The sequence below is a fragment of the Amia ocellicauda genome, chromosome 16, assembly GCF_036373705.1.
Source record: "Amia ocellicauda isolate fAmiCal2 chromosome 16, fAmiCal2.hap1, whole genome shotgun sequence".
NCBI classification, from domain to species: domain Eukaryota; kingdom Metazoa; phylum Chordata; class Actinopteri; order Amiiformes; family Amiidae; genus Amia; species Amia ocellicauda.
The window spans coordinates 26198628-26218200 of NC_089865.1; the positions used below are offsets into that span (position 1 = coordinate 26198628).

General features: G+C 39.2%; 1 protein-coding gene across 1 annotated transcript; it reads right to left on the reverse strand.

Moving 5' to 3' along the window:
- Positions 1 to 6253: 6253 nt before the first annotated feature.
- Positions 6254 to 18349, reverse strand: LOC136711320 (hyaluronidase-1-like). Its single transcript, XM_066687488.1, has 4 exons — positions 18202 to 18349; positions 7854 to 8843; positions 6684 to 6773; positions 6254 to 6568 (listed from the first exon to the last, which is right to left on the reverse strand). Exons 2-4 carry the CDS (start codon positions 8814 to 8816, stop codon positions 6254 to 6256), a joined length of 1368 nt encoding a protein of 455 aa, XP_066543585.1. The 5' UTR covers positions 8817 to 8843; positions 18202 to 18349.
- Positions 18350 to 19573: the final 1224 nt, after the last annotated feature.

A 19573-nucleotide genomic window follows, 5' to 3' on the forward strand; every position in this document is an offset into this window, starting at 1 on the left:
TAAATATATAAAACAAACAAAGAAAAACATGTTAAAGATCATCTTATTGTATCGTCCACATCCTCACAGGCCTCATAACATTTTCTAATAGCAGCCCTTACAGTGGAGTCCCCACTGCGATAGCACAGAGCGACACAAGTCCCCACTTGAATAGGACACAATGACATTACACACCTCTGTGTGTAAACCTTTTCAAAATGAGCCCAGGGAATAAAGGAACACTTTAAATATGAGAAATATCAACACGCAATAGTAGAATGAGATCTGGACCCTGTTTGTGTGGCAGTTCTCCAGTTAGTCGGATGAAGTCCCCACTAAGATAGCAGAGAGCGGCACAAGTCCCCACTTATATATCCCAGGACAACACACACACTAATTACATTTTAAACAGATTTGAAATATATATATATATATATATATATATATATATATATACACATACAGTGAGGGAAAAAGTATTTGATCCCCTGCTGATTTTGTACGGTTGCCCACTGACAAAGAAATGATCAGTCTATAATTTTAATGGTAGGTGTATTTTAACAGTGAGAGACAGAATAACAACAAAAAAATCCAGAAAAACGCATTTCAAAAAAGTTATAAATTGATTTGCATGTTAATGAGGGAAATAACTATTTGATCCCCTATCAATCAGCAAGATTTCTGGCTCCCAGGTGTCTTTTATACAGGTAACGAGCTGAGATTAGGAGCACTCTCTTAAAGGGAGTGCTCCTAATCTCAGCTTGTTACCTGTATAAAAGACACCTGTCCACAGAAGAAATCAATCAATCAGATTCCAAACTCTGCACCATGGCCAAGACCAAAGAGCTGTCCAAGGATGTCAGGGACAAGATTGTAGACCTACACAAGTCTGGAATGGGCTACAAGACCATCGCCAAGCAGCTTGGTGAGAAGGTGACAACAGTTGGTGCGATTATTCACAAATGGAAGAAACACAAAATAACTGTCAGTCTCCCTCGGTCTGGAGCTCCATGCAAGATCTCACCTCGTGGAGTTACAATGATCATGAGAACGGTGAGGAATCAGCCCAGAACTACACGGGAGGATCTTGTTAATGATCTCAAGGCAGCTGGGACCATAGTCACCAAGAAAACAATTGGTAACACACTATGCCGTGAAGGACTGAAATCCTGCAGTGCCCACAAGGTCCCCCTGCTCAAGAAAGCACATGTACAGGCCCGTCTGAAGTTTGCCAACATCTGAATGATTCAGAGAAGAACTGCGTGAAAGTGTTGTGGTCAGATGAGACCAAAATTGAGCTCTTTGGCATCAACTCAACTCGCTGTGTTTGGAGGAGGAGGAATGACCCCAAGAACACCATCCCAACCGTCAAACATGGAGGTGGAAACATTATGCTTTGGGGGTGTTTTTCTGCTAAGGGGACAGGACAACTGCACCGCATCAAAGGGACGATGGACGGGGCCATGTACCATCAAATCTTGGGTGAGAACCTCCTTCCCTCAGCCAGGGCATTGAAAATGGGTCGTGGATGGGTATTCCAGCATGACAATGACCCAAAACACACAACCAAGGCAACAAAGGAGTAGCTCAAGAAGAAGCACATTAAGGTCCTGGAGTGGCCTAGCCAGTCTCCAGACATTAATCCCATAGAAAATCTGTGGAGGGAGCTGAAGGTTTGAGTTGCTAAACATCAGCCTTGAAACCTTAATGACTTGGAGAGGATCTGCAAAGAGGAGTGGGACAAAATCCCTCCTGAGATGTGTGCAAACCTGGTGGCCAACTACAAGAAACGTCTGACCTCTGTGATTGCCAACAAGGGTTTTGCCACCAAGTACTAAGTCGAAGGGGTCAAATACTTATTTCCCTCTTTAACATGCAAATCAATTTATAACTTTCTAGAAATGTGTTTTTCTGGATTTTGTTTTTGTTATTCTGTCTCTCACTGTTAAAATACAACTACCATTAAAATTATAGACTGATCATTTCTTTGTCAGTGGGCAAACGTACAAAATGGGGATCAAATACGTTTTTCCCTCACTGTACGTGGAATTAACATGTTTCAGGTTTGCTAGATACTTGAAGGCCAGAGACTGAGAGCTAGAAGACTCGAGCCCGGGCGGGGGGTCTGCTGGCCCTCCCCCAGAAAACTTGGAAAATTAGACCTCTGGAAACGAGATCTGGAGACATTTCTGGGCATATCTGACCAGGATTCAGGTCTACGTCAGAAACAAGCATTTCAACAGGTCAATCAAAATGCACTGAGAATGAAACTGCACAGGAACTTTAAATGGTAATTGAATATGGAATTATTTATTTTACTCACGGGGAGTAATTATTAATTAGTAATTATTGCCCATTATTAACTCTAATGAATGCCACATGTTAAGATAAAAGCCAGCGAGAGCAAATTACGTAATTGATTAATACAGCAGCATTAGCACAGGTGTGTGTGTCAGTGTCTCTAATGCATGTGTGCTGATGATCCTTCCCTTGAAAATAAAGAACAAAGATGTAACCACGTTTCATAAAGTGGGGGTATTGCTGACTGCGTGCATGAATTGAGGGACAGCAAAGGGATTATGCAAAGATAAATCCAGTGATTTTATATGTTCTATATTTTCTGGTATATTAAAAGGGGGGTTCGGTCGGTACCCCCTAACCCCCCCCCCTTTGACCCCCTGTCCAGTATTTTTTGAAGATGTCCAGTTATTTTAAGCATTGTTATCTATTGGATATGTTATCAGTGTACAATTTGTCATCAAATCGTTCAGTTTATGTTTCACCAATGACAAACCCCCCCCCATTATTTTCGTATCTCAAAAGTGGCAACCCTAGTGAAAATCCAGATGCAGGGGGCATGACTCCAGCATGTGACCTTCACTCTCTGGCAACCAATTGTTGGACAATCTAAAGTCAGGACATTTCCGATAATAGATCGCTTTAAAGTGAGGTGAATTTACCCAGATGAAAATTTTGTTTGAAATTAAATAATTTGGAGATACCTAAAAGGGACGTTAAAATTGACTTTCCTTCTCTTTCAAGTGGTTTACGAGATATATGCCCTGAGATTACAGAATCACTTCTTGAATTGAGAAAGTGGAGGTGTCATAGAATTACAATTAATAAAAACTAATGTATTATGTATTATGTACTTATAGCTGGAGTGAGAACTGATCTTCTTTTATAACTTCTAACACACAGCAATATCTAAGAAGTTACATATTTTGTTAATTCAAGAATATTTATGGGGGAGTTTAATGGAAGGAGGAGAGAGTGGAGCAGCTCCATGACTTCAGCTCCGGCTCCAGGCTCCAGAGCGCTCTGATGAGCCTGAGTCCAGCTCCGCTTCAGCTCCAGCACTGCCAGCTCCACTCTGGCTCTGAGTCCTGGAGCTGGCTCTGGGCTCCGGAGCCGGTGCATGGGCAACCCTAATCTACATAATAGCATTATGTTTGATTCTGCGACGACCTACATATATTCAGATAATGATGGGTATTTGGTAATATTTATTACTACTAGGTCTACAATATTGTGTCTGTACTGCAATACTGGTATGTCCTGTCAGGACAATGACATAGAGGTGTACACTATATTACCGAGGAGGTATGCATTCGAGATGTGTCCAGACTCGAATGCTGAAGAACCTTTTAAAAAAGCGAAGTAGGCTTCAAAGTACAGAAAATAATATATTTATTTACGAGCCAGCTCGGGAACCTAACTGCAGTTAAGTCTCAATGGTTTAAAAGTTTGTCATAGGTTTTATACACCTTTTGGTTCATGGGCTGGGCTGTATATTCTTGGGGGTTACTCCCATAATGGAAATATAAGTTTCCATTGTCTTCAGTACACGTCCGGCTTTAAATGGAAAAACAGGAAAGCCACAAATGGACACTGAGAAAGTGTCAGCAAAACTTTATCTCGTAGAACAGCCAAACAGTAATTTGGAAAACAGTCTTGTTTGCTTGACCCTTAACATGTTAAGACAAATAATTTCAGTTAATAGTAATCATTACACTGGTTTCTTCAAATGCACTGCACAATCTGGACTCATGCCAGATGTATGGATCCTGAGCCCCCCTATATATATATATATATTTGTGTGTGTGAGAGAAAGATGGGAAGCGCACATGTAATTGCTAAAGCTGTTCTCTCATATATATATATGAATGTACAAATAATAGGATGCTCAAAACGTCACAAACGAGTGCAGAAACATGGCATCCGCACACTCCCTTCATTCATCCACTTGCAGAGTCCTGTTGCTTTAGTGCTCTGACTCAATTAGCATATGGTAATGACTCTCTAATTGGAAACATGAGATGCCAACGTATTCTTTAGAGGTATTTAAACATGTACAAATCTATATTCATGGCTTCAATAAATAAAAATCCAGATGTTCCCTACATTCACATTTGAATGGCATAGTGCACTTTGATAAATTATTCTGACGTGTGGTAATCCCAACATAACAGGGATATTGTAGTTTAAAGCATATTTAATGATTTGTATGTCCAATAAACCAGAGCATGTAATTTAAATATCTGATATTTAGTCTTTTTTTTTTTTAATTGATTTAGTAAACATTATACTAAAATGTTTATAGATACAAATAGTTGAAGCAAATTGAAATAGCAATTAGAGACAATTACAGTCACAGTACTAATAACAGTAATGAGACACTGTATGATTACATTTCCTAAAAATAATAATAAATGTTATATTACTGTGCAAGTGTGGTTCATCTAATAATGAAAATAATACATGTATATAATATTATTTTTTAATAGGTGTGTTATAAATATTAGCATATAGGACAAATATTCAATTGATCACATTCAATATTGTTGAATTTGAACATAGTCATGTATTATGTAAATGCAATTATTTATTTTTATAAGGAGAGAACTGGGAATGAAATGTCAAATATTACTCACTGATTTTTATAATTGGAATTATTTTATACAGTAATCTAAAGCATAGTTAGGAATGTAGGCACTATTTTGTAATGACTAGCTTTTTTCCATTTTTATTTTGCAACAACATATGCAAGCATTCTAACTATTGCTTAAATGTGAATACACAGAGCATGAATGGGAGGCATTCTCTCAGAGAGGTGTTTTTAAAGTGCAACAGTAAAATGCAACTTTCTCTTGTGAGCAGTGTGGTTCTGAATGAATGTCTAACTGGTCAACATCTAATTTGCGGTGTTAACTACTAAACTACTAAAACTACTAAAATAGCTCTTTTAGAGTTTACTGTTTTTTCAAATTTGATTAATTAATTAATAAACTGCATGAATGTGGCCTTGTCTTTTAAAATGCTTGTTGTTGACTTTGACTGGGGTTGACCTAATAACCTCTTGGCCTTGACTGCCCTTGCTCTGATATGCCTGAATTTCTGCTGTGCAATTGTAAGTGAAACTGGGCATTGCATCCAATGGCAGAGAAGAGACATTCCAAGTCAAAGATTGTTGTGGATCAATAAATCGAACTGCTTCATATAGATATATGGGTCAATCAGTAACAACTGCTGCTTGTGATGACATGGCAGCCCACCCTCATTTCTGGAATGGTTGTTTAACCTATTCCATAGTAATACAATTCACGACACCTAACATACTCCATCTAATGATCTAGTGCCCCAAACTGTAAGGTTTGATATTTGAAAAATTAGAGGAATGATGCAACATATTATAACCATTATAAAAATACTACATTCACAGGAAGCAGTCAAATTCACAATTTCTATTAAATAATTAATTTTCCAGGTCCCTACTTATGAGATGTGAGCTATGAATTGCTGCTGATAAAGCTAACTGTCATCCCTGCTCAGGCCTCAACACTCTCTGTATGAAGCTCACATACCTAAAAATGGGAAATGTGTAAACAAGTACTCGGGGAAACTGCTCTGTTTTCAAATATACTTGGTTTTCAAATTCTTGGCAACTTCATACGGTCACACAGCTTTCTACCCAACCATTTGGTCATTATTACATGTGCCAACCATCACTCCTCACTGCTCAAATTCTTCTTGATGATAAGTGCTGCATTTAATTACAGTTCTTTTGTTTGTTTTTTTGCTTCTTCACTTTTCCTCCTCTGTCATAAGATCTGCAGAACACTACCAGAATTGATAGGTAACCAACATCTACATCTAGCTTTCATAAGGAATAATCAATCTTGGAGAATTTGTTTCTAGATGCTCCCCAACCACTCTGTTCTACTACAGCAGCCACAAGAAGCTGAGAGAGAACAGGAGACTGATCATATGGTCCTCAGGCCAGGGGAGCTGTCTGGGTGCAGGATTTTCCCTTGTGCCCCTTGTAGCACTGACAAACGAACTCCGTATTGTAGAACTCTCTGTCTCCCTCACTCAGTGCCCCCTTGACAGTCAGGTTGTCATCCTTCTGCAAGATTGTGAAGCTGGCAGGGTCGAGGTGTAGGTATGTGTTATTGTTGGGGGTTTTCCGCAGACAGTGTCCCTTACTGTTGCATCTCTCCTTGCTGCATAACTCTGCAGCTGTGGTCACATTCAGTAGGTACACACCCAGCACCCCATTCAGGTATTCTTTTAACTTTGTGCAGCTAGCCTATAGTTCCCAAAAAAATTAATACAAATAAAAATAAACAATCAGGAGGAATGCCCAGATTACTTGTTATGTCGTTAAAGAATCCAGTTCCTTGTACTACTGCATTGAGGCATACCTGAGATGCTGCATACTGTCCACTTCCCCAGAGCACAATCCCCACTGCTCCCAGTGCTGCGGATTCCCCTATGGTGTAAACCAAGTCCTCCTGCACAAACCACAGGATGCCAGTTAGTCACAGACATGCACAGATAATGTTACATTTTAAAAGAGTAAGCTTTCAGGAGAAAAACATTTACAATCCCTCAAACACTCAGATTATTACCTTCTTTGTGAAGACCTTAATAATTCAGAATTAACAGAATTAGAATTCAAAATTCCTGTTTTAATCATAAGGTTGGGAATTAAAATATTTATATATATATTATATTATATTATATATATATATATATTAGGGCTGGGTATCAATTAAAATAAGTAACTAATCGCACAATCTGCTGTGATTAATCGCAATTAATCACGTTTTTTTCCCCAAGCTTGTAATAATCAATATTTAAATGTAAAATCACCTAATTAAATTAATCAACACAAAGGAAGTCTATTTTAAATAATATTTTTAATGACATCTTGTGAACTGTAAACAGACTCTCCTCAGAACTACAGAGTAGTCATTCCCATCAAATATATTGAATGAAGCAACATTATAAACAAAATGTTTAAGTGCAAGTTGAATATTAGAACCATCAAGGTTATCAAAAAGACAGGATTAGCTTAGAATGTAAGCCAATAGGTCAAAATAAATACTTTCTTTATATGCACCAACAATATCAAACACAACAAAATGTTAAAGTGCCAGTTGAATTTCAAAAAGGTACATAAGTCTTTGCAATATGAATAACAAAAGAAGAATTGATTTTTTTTTTTCACCCAAAGATTTTGTCTACTCTTTTACATTAAGCCAGCAACTGAGACAGACCAGTCAGTTTACATTATCAGGGGACAAAGCAGCTCTTTTTCTGGACATTGTGTCATTAAAGTAATTAAAACAGAGGCAAAAAAAATGCTGTGTCAATTGCGTTATTTTTTCTTAATGCGTTAAACATTTCAAATTAATCGCAAAGATTAATGCATTAATTCCCCCAGCCCTAATATATATATATATATATATATATAATAAAAATCTGGTACACAATTATACAAGTACAAGTAGTTTGTAATCCATCAAATTCAAATGTTGCTTAGTAGAAATTTGATGTTTTTAATCTCTGCATACTTTCCAGACCTTTACCTGTGAAAGGAACTCCAGGGAATTATAGACTATGCTAGCATATGGCAGCACAGATGGGCTGATGGGGGTCACCTGTCCCGAGCACCTCATGGCTTCCAATACAGTGTTTTGGACGTACAGCCGGACAGCATCCCCCTTGCCACGCAGGCCTGATCCCAGGTAGGTGCTTGGGTACAGGACAGAGCTGGCTTTCCAGAGGCAGCCCAGTTTATTGTTTCTCCTCATCTGCACCTCAGCGCACTTCCCTGTGTAGTTCACTGTGGTTTTTGAGTACTGGTTGAAGCAGTTGGGCATACCGTAGAACCCCCATCGGCCCCCAGGCCTCATCTCGTGACCCAGCTGGAGTGTATCCTCCATGAACGCCCATCCAGCCTTCTGGAATTCCCTCTGGGCCTCACTTTCCACTTGAAGTGAGGTCAAATTGGGGTGCTTCTGCCGCACCAGTGCCCTGGAGGCCTCCTGGTACACCTTTTTGGAATCAAAGTTCTGCAACCACCGCAGTCGCCAGCTCTCCCAGTCCACAACCGCAAGTCCTGAGAAATTAGACTTTGGGATGTACCGCTCGATGTCAGCCCGTGCATACTGCAGGTGTTCTAGCAGGCTGGTATTCTGTGGCACCCCTCCATTCACTGGTACCTCCTGGAGCGTGTAAAAAGGGTAGTGGCCCAGTTTGTCATCATAGAAGAGGGTGATATTGTCCCCTATGAAGCTCTGGTTCTTGTTCACCGTGATGTGAAACTGGCTGAAGTCCAGGTCCACACCGTACTTGGTCTTGCAGGCCTGTGTTGGAGCATTCCAAACTGTCAGGAAAGGCACATTGGGCAACAGAGGCATCAGAGTCTGCTGGAAAGCCACAGCGCCCCCCATAGCCCATAGGCTGAGCAGCACCAGGGCGGACATCCTTGTTTTTAATGTCTGCAGCACTGCGGCAGCTTCCTGTGACTCCATCAGGCTGGGGGGCATCAGTGATGGTTACAGTCCACCTGGGAACTACATTAAGTGGGAAGGAAAGCAATGTTAAATGTTATGAAACATTATGCCTGCACACAGCGTAAGGGGAATGTAATGTTGAGAAATCAAGATGGGATACACATTGTAAATGTTCTATGTCACCAAGGCGCCTCCATCCCGTAATATGGACAGAAGATAGTAGGCCCAAGGCATACCCTAGCCTTTTAAATATATAGCTGACAGGTGCTTTCTGGTATCACAAATATTTCTTGTAATATAGTTTGCTTTTTTATTAAAGGCACTAGAAATAATTACTGTAAATCAAGTTTGCTCAAGTACTGTGTTAAGGATTTATCTGAAAATGTATTTTAATCTAACAGATCTATTTAGATTCCTGATTTACTATGTTTTTGCCTTGTTATACTATGTTAGATCGCCAACATCGCCATTCAATTTGCAGCTGACAAATTTGCAGTTGCATGGGCCTGAAAGGACTGAAAGCGGTTACAAGGCATTATGTCAGCTACAGGGCCATAACGAGTGTCAGTTTCCCAGTAAACACCAGGCATTTGCAACCTTTCTCAGGTACATGTCAATCATTTGTTCTAAGTCTTTGATGGATCAACAATTCTCCCATGTTTCTAGAGACTGTATTCATTGCTGTTGACAATCACATTCTGAATATCTCAGAGGACACAAATCTCTCAAAATACTGCAACAGTGTTTGCAGAATGTGCAATTGGAGGGAGCCTCAATATCAGCACCAGTAAAGCTGGTGTCGGGGCTTATGAACTCTTTCTTTTGCCAACAAAGCTGACTTTGACCTGGACCATTCTGCCTGTGTTGTGCTGGGCCAGGCCTATCTTCACTGTCACTACTCTCGCATTCTCTCTCACTTTCTCTCTGGCTTTCACCCTCACGTTCACTGTCACTCGAAATCGAAAAGTCCTGATCCTTGCTATTCTGTACAATTTTTTCTTCTTTGCTATCACTGTCTTCTGACTCAATATCAAAATCACTCATATCTCCATTAACAATGGCCTCCAGTACATCCTGAGTACATTCTTCCTCTCTTTTTCAATGGCATTCTGAAATATGAGTATGTATATATTGTGTTTTGCTTTGGCAATATGTGTTCTGCTTGTCATGCCAATAAAGCATTTGAACTTGAACTTGTATTATTTTATTTACATATAAACCTTGGTGTTATGGAGCTCTAATTGCATATTACATATTCTAACTACAGATAGGAGTTGCTGGTATAATAGGTTGCATAATGGAAAGTTGAGAAAAAACACCTGCCCCTAATCATATTTTATTTTGAAGATTTTATTGAAGCACAACATACTTTGCTCAAATAAATTATCATAATAGGCTATGTAATTCCTCTTACAATTATCACTGACATACATTTACCCATGATTCAGTGATGGGGCCTATTGTGTAAATAATACATGAAAAGGGAAGCCATTCATGCCCATTGTTGCATTTTTGCAACATTAAACAAAATGCCTGACAATCATGTGTTTTGTATATTTTTTCAAGACTATGTCATTATTCTACAATTAAACATCTTTAGAATCCAGGAAAATATTACAGGTCAAATACTTTCTTGGAAATGTGCCAAAACTGGTCCAAAGAAGGAGCAGGGGAGTCAGAGGGAGGTAGCCATGTCTTGATTTTAAAAGCTGTGTGACTTACAGAATGAATGGCAGTTTTGCCATTGGGACATTGGGGGTGTAGATCATGGCTCTCCATTTGTCCACTAGGTTTGAGTGACGGTTCTTCCGAACCCAATCAGTGAACAGGCGAGCTGGTCTGACACATCACCACTATGCAACACATCTTTCACTTTACCACTGATTGTACCCAAACATTTGAGTGGAGTGCAACCGTGGCTTCTGAATTTAATTATAAACAAAGCATGTTTTTAATGAAAGTTATAGACAAACACTTTCTACATTTTTTCTCATCTATATATATATATATATATAGATGAGAAAAAATGTATAAAATACACAAATATGTAATATGTAGAAAGTGATTGTCTATAACTTTCATATACAGTGAGGGAAAAAACTATTTGATCCCCTGCTGATTTTGTACGTTTGCCCACTGACAAAGAAATGATCAGTCTATAATTTTAATGGTAGGTGTATTTTAACAGTGAGAGACAGAATAACAACAAAAAAATCTAGAAAAACGCATTTCAAAAAAGTTATAAATTGATTTGCATGTTAATGAGGGAAATAAGTATTTGACCCCTTCGACTTAGTACTTGGTGGCAAAACCCTTGTTGGCAATCACAGAGGTCAGATGTTTCTTGTAGTTGGCCACCAGGTTTACACACATCTCAGGAGGGATTTTGTCCCACTCCTCTTTGCAGATCCTCTCCAAGTCATTAAGGTTTCAAGGCTGACGTTTGGCAACTCGAACCTTCAGCTCCCTCCACAGAAATTCTATGGGATTAAGGTCTGGAGACTGGCTAGGCCACTCCAGGACCTTAATGTGCTTCTTCTTGAGCCACTCCTTTGTTGCCTTGGCTGTGTGTTTTGGGTCATTGTCATGCTGGAATACCCATCCACGACCCATTTTCAATGTCCTGGCTGGGAGAAGGAGGTTCTCACCCAAGATTTGATGGTACATGGCCCCGTCCATTGTCCCTTTGATGCGGTGCAGTTGTCCTGTCCCCTTAGCAGAAAAACACCCCCAAAGCATAATGTTTCCACCTCCATGTTTGACGGTGGGGATGGTGTTCTTGGGGTCATTCCTCCTCCTCCAAATACGGCGAGTTGAGTTGATGCCAAAGAGCTCGATTTTGGTCTCATCTGACCACAACACTTTCACCCAGTTCTCCTCTGAATCATTCAGTTGTTCATTGGCAAACTTCAGACGGGCCTGTACATGTGCTTTCTTGAGCAGGGGGACCTTGCGGGCGCTGCAGGATTTCAGTCCTTCACGGCATAGTGTGTTACCAATTGTTTTCTTGGTGACTATGGTCCCAGCTGCCTTGAGATCATTAACAAGATCCTCCCGTGTAGTTCTGGGCTGATTCCTCACCGTTCTCATGATCATTGAAACTCCACGAGGTGAGATCTTGCATGGAGCCCCAGACCGAAGGAGACTGACAGTTATCTTGTGTTTCTTCCATTTGCGAATAATCACACCAACTGTTGTCACCTTCTCACCAAGCTGCTTGGTGATGTTCTTGTAGCCCATTCCATCCTTGTGTAGGTCTACAATCTTGTCCCTGACATCCTTGGACAGCTCTTTGGTCTTGGCCATGGTGGAGAGTTTGGAATCTGATTGATTGATTTCTTCTGTGGACAGGTGTCTTTTATATCTCAGATCTCAGCTTGTTACCTGTATAAAAGACACCTGGCAGCCAGAAATCTTGCTGATTGATAGGGGATCAAATACTTATTTCCCTCATTAACATGCAAATCAATGTATAACTTTTTTGAACTGCGTTTTTCTGCTGTTATTCTGTCTCTCACTGTTAAAATACACCTACCATTAAAATTATAGACTGATCATTTCTTTGTCAGTGGGCAAACGTACAAAATCAGCAGGGGATCAAATATTTTTTTCCCTCACTGTATCACTTAATAAAACAAATATGTAAAGCAATGATTTCTGACAAATAAGATGAATTCCTACACCTTCCTCGAATCTCTGAGACAATCTACTCTGAATATTCTTGAGTCGTGCAGAGCCTGGGCACTTGGGTTAAATACTTGAAATGAGGCAGGTGGATTCACAGATCATATGGGAATAACTGAGGTCAAGTCATGGATAATGTACAGTATTATCCAAAATCTGATACCCTATTGTCTAGCACAGGCATTGTATATTTGTCGTTAAAATTGTCATTAACGTCATAAGAACTGCTCTGAAATGATTTCCTGTTAACAAAATCTGCCTCGTTTGGTCCTGAGGGTGCCTTGATGGGGATCTGACTGTACAGCACCAATGACTTTGTGGATCTTTGCATAATAATGTAGTCTATAAATCTATAAAGATAGGATTACCAATTAATTAAATTGCATATAAACTCATTGCAGCAGCTTTGCTGATATTTTGAACTGAGTATAGGAATGCGCCACTAGCAAAAAAGCACAGCGCTATACATATAGTCTGCGTTACTGTAAAAACACGGCTGCACCGGGTGGTTTGGTAATGTACCGCTCAAGTAGATTTATTAGGTAAATTATACCTTGCCGACTGAATCTATAGCGCTCAAATAGGAAAACATATGAATGATGCAAATTATCTTGGCAATCTTTCGGTACTCGTTCCCTATGAAAAGCTGATCTAATTAAAATTGCTCCTTGATCTCTAAGGAAGGGTAATTTCAGAGGGGTGTGTGAAGAACTTTCATTGGGTAGAAGCACAAGCTTTTCTGAACAGATCCGGCTAAAACTCAAAGTTAGCCTGCATTGGAGCAGATTTACGCTTAAGGATGTGTTGCTATAGTAATTTACTAAGCGGGACTTTAACCTTGCTTAGAGGAACTGAAAAAAACAGACTTCTGTCAAGTTATCCTCAAACTTATCTGGCTAACTCAGTTACTCAGCTACGAAGAACGGGGGCCAGGGCTTTACACTTACACTTGTTTTGGTAGAAGCACAGGTGTTCCTAAATATATAAACAATAATAAGCAAACACACAAAGACTGTAGATTTATGTAATTAATATGCACAATTAATCTTGCACAAGATGTGCTAAAAGATAACACATTTCTCATTGATATCAAATAATGAAAAAGCATTCAAATTAGCAAAGCAAAAATTAGACACAATTTATGCTTCTTTATTCTATGATCCCATGTCTCCTTTTTCTGGCCTTAAATCACCACTTTGTTTTCCTCTCTCCACACATATGTATTTCATATGTATTTTATTTGTTAAGGAATATCATTTTCAGAGTTCTCTTCAATGGGCCATTGTTTCTAACATTGCTTTTCAGTTTTTTAATTGCTTGGAGGAGGACAACAAAGTTTTACAAAATTGCTGGCTGTTAGGATATTTTTTTTAAATCACAAACGCTTCCAGTTGAATACAGTGGGCCTATTACTTTTACAGGAGACCCTTATACAATATACAATCTACTCCCTAACCCTAAGTATTTTCAGTTAAGTATTTAATAGATGAACATGTAAACTATGTAAATGTTTAAAATAACATGTTACTTCTACTTTAAATCGATTAAAGAGTTACTTTACAGTATAGTAACCATCTGCTGCAATATTAGAATTTCACAATTTTAAAGCATTAATGTATTAAAAAAGTACTGCCCCTTGGGAAAATGTAATTTAGCTTGTGGTTCTATCATCAGTCTCCTGTGGGGAGTGGAATGGTCTCAGAGTTTCATTCCTCTTGGTTTAGACGCTTTGGGGTCATTAATCATACACTTATTTCCCACCAATATTACTTACATTAAAGCTTCGAACAGTTGATGTTCAGAATATATTGTGACACGGCGTGTGGTGTGAGTCTTGGCCAGTCGGGGTCGCCGCTTTGGTTTGCTGTAACACGGTATCGGTTTGGAGTATTTAGCAGTGTCAATGCTCGTTCTGGGTTCGGTTTCCAAGTGGGGTTGTCAGTCAAAGATGGGTCGTTATCCAGGTCAGTCAGTCTTTTAGTCGTATTCTATCTCATCAAATTCAAAGCAATTTACTCTCCAGATAAATTGTCCTGAGTGCTGTTTGCGGTGTGCTTTTATGCTGGTGCATGATGCTGGACAGGTTTTTTTTTTTTTTTGGTGTGTGCACTCTGCCCCGCCTGACAGGTGCATGACATGATGTTTACATCGTCAGGCTGCAGGTAAAAGGGCAGATGGGGGTTGTACGGTCATAAAATATATTTTTTAAGGTACATCTTCCCGCACGCTTTTACAATGTATATGAGGATATAAGATTATGTAGTTTTGTGTGTGTGTACACATTCAGGGAGTGCCACCTTCTTTCACAAATGCAGACACCACTGCTGCCTTCATGACTAATGTCTGTAATGATGTGCCTGACCATTTTAGTTAGGTAGGCCGGTCAAAGCTGAATAAATATATATATATGGTTTTAGCACAATTTCATTGTCATAACGAGCATTTGTCAGATCTGTGTGTAACGGCCAGTCTCGCTACCAAGATAAATGGGTCAGCCCAGTTTTCTGACTAAGGAGGAGGCTGAGCTTATGGTTATGCATTCTCATTCAAATTCTATGTTCCCCCAATGTGTCATTGTGCTGTTTTGTTTGGGCTTGCTGTTTTGTTTAAGTTTTGGCACAGTGAAGTCCTTTGACTAGCCTGTGGGTATTTTGGTTTCTTTCTTTGGTGTTTCTCTTTGGTTGGCCCTCGTGCCATATTTTGTGTTTTTGTTTAATAAAAGTCTTGTTTTTGTACCTGCGGTCTGTTTCCAAGCCTCCATTCCTGGCCACCCGCCACAGTCATTCATTGATGTTTAACAAAACTTGCTGTGTTGGCATCCTTGACCAAGAGGTTATTCATTCATAAAGTCTATGTAGTAAGTAATTTAAATATCTCTTGTTAATTAGTTACAATTTGCTTAGTAAGCTTGTTTACACCAATCAAGAAGGAAAGAACCGTCTTCTCTGCCTTGAACACAACCCATAAAATACCAAATGTAACTTAGAATTGTTGAGACTGTCTGAGGAAACTTCCCCTGTCAGGCTCCCCTGCAGCTGCCGGAATAAAGAATCAACCTTCTACCACACACCAAGTCTCGTGCTATTTTCTGCAACTCTTCAATCCCAAAGTAATTTTTTATCACAAGAGGGCCATACATAATAACCGTAATGCTGCATGCTACAAGAAATATAAAAATCTCACCTTTCTGGTAAAAAGTTATACATTGCTCAGGTGTACATATTACAAATATTATGAAAATATTAAATATATATGGTGTTGTTCCTATTCAACAATCGTTAAGGAATAAGGTCTTTAAATGACAGATTGCTGGCATGTACATTAATCACTGTGTCTGGCATCATTAGCCTACTGGTACAGCTAGCCTAGTTGGCTAGTAGGGATGTTAATTTTAATATTTTTTTAAACAATAAGAGTTTAAACGTTTCAACTGTCATGCACAACAAAATAAATTATTATATATATATATACAAACCAAACATTCTTTATCTTCACTCCTTATGGTGCTTCACCATTTACATTCAATTCAGAGAGGAGCTCCCATTCTAACACACAAATAGAGATAACTGCAGTGAAAAACATGCTTTCATTCAATATAAAACTTTACAGTACAATACATAACATTATAAAAACTTAATCATAATACGAGAAGGAAAAACGAATCCTATTATAATCCCCTATTAATTAGCACCAAGGCTTAATATTTTCTCTCCTGGGATCTTTCAAATTTAACCAACAAAGATTAAAACACCAGAGGGCTGTAAGAACTTTCAGGACACCGATAGTTAATTGGCAGGTGAAAGAACACAAAGTATCAGGCAAATGAGGAGGCATAGAAGGCAAGCTTCTCACACAAGGCAGTCAAACTTCCCCCAGTTCCAAATGATATAGCGCTTTCTGTCTGTTCCTCTCAACTACCACATCTCTCCTGCCTTTGTTCTAGCATCTCCGTCTCTCAAGCCTTAGCAGGTTTATATGTCAGTCCCCTCCTCCTGTCTCACCTTGAGCCCTCAAATTAATCTGTCATTTAACCTACATTTTCCTATTTTATCTTTGTACGTTGGGTATACAATTGCAAAGGTTGTTGAATGTAAATTCTTATATCTTACCAATCCAGTTTTCCCTGAAACTTTAGAGCTTATCCAGTTTGTTAAACTGCTTTCAAATCATGTTGTCTGCCCATTTTATCTGACTTGTTTACTACTGTTTCATTTCATTGTGTTTTAATTAAAACAGCTGCTTGAGGGCCATCCATCCAGCCATTTTCAAAACCACTTATCCTGGTGAGGGTCACAGGGAAGCCAGAGCTGATCCCAGCAGGCATAGGGCACAAGGCAGGAATACACCCAGGATTGGACACCAGTCCATCACTGGGAAACACACACACAGCAATTTAGATAAGCCAATTCACCTAACCTGCATGTCTTTTGACAGTGGGAGAAAACCAGAGAGCCTGGAGAAAACCCATGCAGACACAGGGAGAACATGCAAACTCCACACAGGACCCTTGGAGCTGTGAGGCAGCAGCGCTAACCACTGCACCACCATGCCACTTGCTCCTTGAGGGCATTTCTTGAATTACATATGTCTATATCCTTCCTTTAATTGAAGGGGATTTTTATGGGGCGGTTTCAGTATTAAGTTATTAAATACTCTATTTCCCTTATATATATAATATCTGGGTGGCATAGTCTACTTATCAGTCAGGATATTGGGTCTGATGTCACATTCTTGTGCAATCTGACTGTAACAGTCAAGGTCCTAGACAGAAGCCCTTCGAAGCAAAAGGGTCTAAGACCCAAGCATGGGGCAAAATCTAAAGCTTTAAGGTTTAAGGTTTAAATACAAAGCCCAAAAGGGTGTGAGCCATTGAGAACAGGTGTATGTGATAATGACTAATTAACCTGACTAATTAAGTAACAAGGCAAAGCAGAGCTGAAAACCAGGAGGAAAAGTAACTAGAATTCGGGAGACAGGGATCTCTGGAGCTGATCTTGGGAAGTGTGGGGTGAATAGATGATACTGACGGAGCCTTGGCCCATGCCATGTATACTTTTCCTTGTGTAGAAGCATTATATCATCATACTTGTAACTTTGCTAATTTGCTGGTAGAATAATACTATGTAAATAGTTCAGTGAAAATAAAGGATGTTGATCGGATAAGATGCATCCAAAATGTTGCAATGCACAAATTGTTTTATCATTACAGATATTGTTTTATTAGTAAGTACTTTCGATTGTCTTAGGACTTTAAACTAGAGTTTCCGTTTTATCTGGTATCACTATCCGAAGAAATAATAATTGCTGAATAAAGTCCTTTTATCTAGTGACCCCCCACACACAAAGAACCCACAGCGGTCAAGTCTTCTGAAATTGAGACGGGGTTGATACGCAAGTTACCACAATACTTTACTAATACGAATTCAGATTAGCGGTGAGGTTCATCTGCATAAATTAACCTTTAGGCTGTTTCGTTCAAATAGGATATATGTTTATTAATAAAATGTAAATGGACAACACGTAATGGTAAAGGTAGGAGGGAGAAAAGCAGGGTGGATAGGATTAGAGAGAGAGAGAGAGAGAGAGAGAGAGAGAGAGAGAGAGAGAGAGAGAGAGAGAGATCTATCTATTACTCAAGTTTGACTCAAAGCATGTAAAATAAAATAAAAATAAATTTTAACACTACCCGTTCCTACACCTACCTAATTCTTGAATAGTACACAAAGTTTACTACCTGTGTGGTTTACTGAGGTTCAGTTAGGCAGAGTGGTGATCCGCGTCGACTTTGGACTTGGTTGCCAAGCTTCCAGGTTGTTGGTAGAGAAGTTCTGGTCCGGATTCATTCATGGGTTTCCACTTAACTGTCTTCCAATCTTCCTGGGTTCTTCTCCAAATTGCTAGTTTCCAACCATGTTTTTAATATATTTTAGACAAAGAGATTCTAATCTTTGTCCCTCCAATTTCTGATTGGTTGGTTTGGGTGTTGTAAAATTCAGATGTCCTGTTGCTGGGCTATAACTCCCCCTTTTGCTAAGGTGTGTATTGGAAAGTTACAGCCTTCATGAGTTTTAGATATTGTCCCTGAATAGTATTTTTATGGATAACTTTCTGAGTATAAGTTTGGTGGTGTTAGTATTCACATTTTTGAGATCCTTAAGTTATCCTCTTTAATTTGATTTTAAACAAGGTGACATGTTTTGACATCGTAAAGGTTTAGCTTTTAGTTTCCAGGTGTTGTAGTTGTTTAACTGTTTTAGATTGTGTTATCTTTAAAATCCCCCTTTTGGACCTCAGACATATACATGCTAGGCAGGGTTTCGATCTTAGTAAATTGTAATTGGTGAATTTAAAAAGAATGTCCGTTTGTGTCCATTTAAGGGCTATCGCAGTGTCCTCCTTCTCTTGGGCACTAGGGGTCCTCTTGTCTTCTTAAGAGGGAGAGCCTCTGTTACATTGTGGCAGCGATGGTTATTAGGGTTTGTTTAGTCCATTGTTTAAGAGATAGGTGGAAGTAAACATGTGAGAGCTAGTCTTTGTTTACTTAGTCATTCGTTTTGTTGAATGCTTTTTTAATCGAGACCAAACATGACGTATGTGGAGGTGTTTGGATATTGTTTGACTTTTGTTGTCACTGTTATTTTAGTTTTGAATGGAGTTGGTCTGAATGCTATAGTCCCTTGTCCTGTTTGATATTAATGTAGAGGGGGGGGGAGCCTGTATTAAACGTAATTTTTGGTGTTTTGCTACTAAATATGAAATCATCCATTCTTTGTTGCTAAGGTTTTAGTTGGTATGCTTGCAGATGGGACAGGGTTGTGCTGGTGAGCTTCATCTTACACTTTGTCACCTTGATGGCTGTCCTTCTTGCATTCCAAAGGTGTCTGGAGAGGGATGCTTTGTTTAACCATCTGTCCAAGGGAGAAATGTTTACAAGATCCTCTTTGATCTGATGGGGCAGGCTCCTGCTGAGATGTGATGGTCCTGGTCAACACCTCTGCAGACGTATGTCCTGCCTGCCTGTAACCCTCTGTGGCAGAGGAATGAACTATTTTGTATTTCTTTGGGTTGCTGGAAATTGAGATTTCTCCAGAAAAATGTTAAAATTG

Coding starts and splice junctions, on each gene's coding strand:
- LOC136711320 (XM_066687488.1), bottom strand. CDS start 8,816: ATGCCCCCCAGCCTGATGGAGTCACAGGAAGCTGCCGCAGTGCTGCAG. Junction 6,774..7,853: donor CCCTGGAGTTCCTTTCACAG/GTAAAGGTCTGG, acceptor TGGTTTGTGCAG/GAGGACTTGGTTTACACCAT. Junction 6,569..6,683: donor GACAGTATGCAGCATCTCAG/GTATGCCTCAAT, acceptor TGGGAACTATAG/GCTAGCTGCACAAAGTTAAA.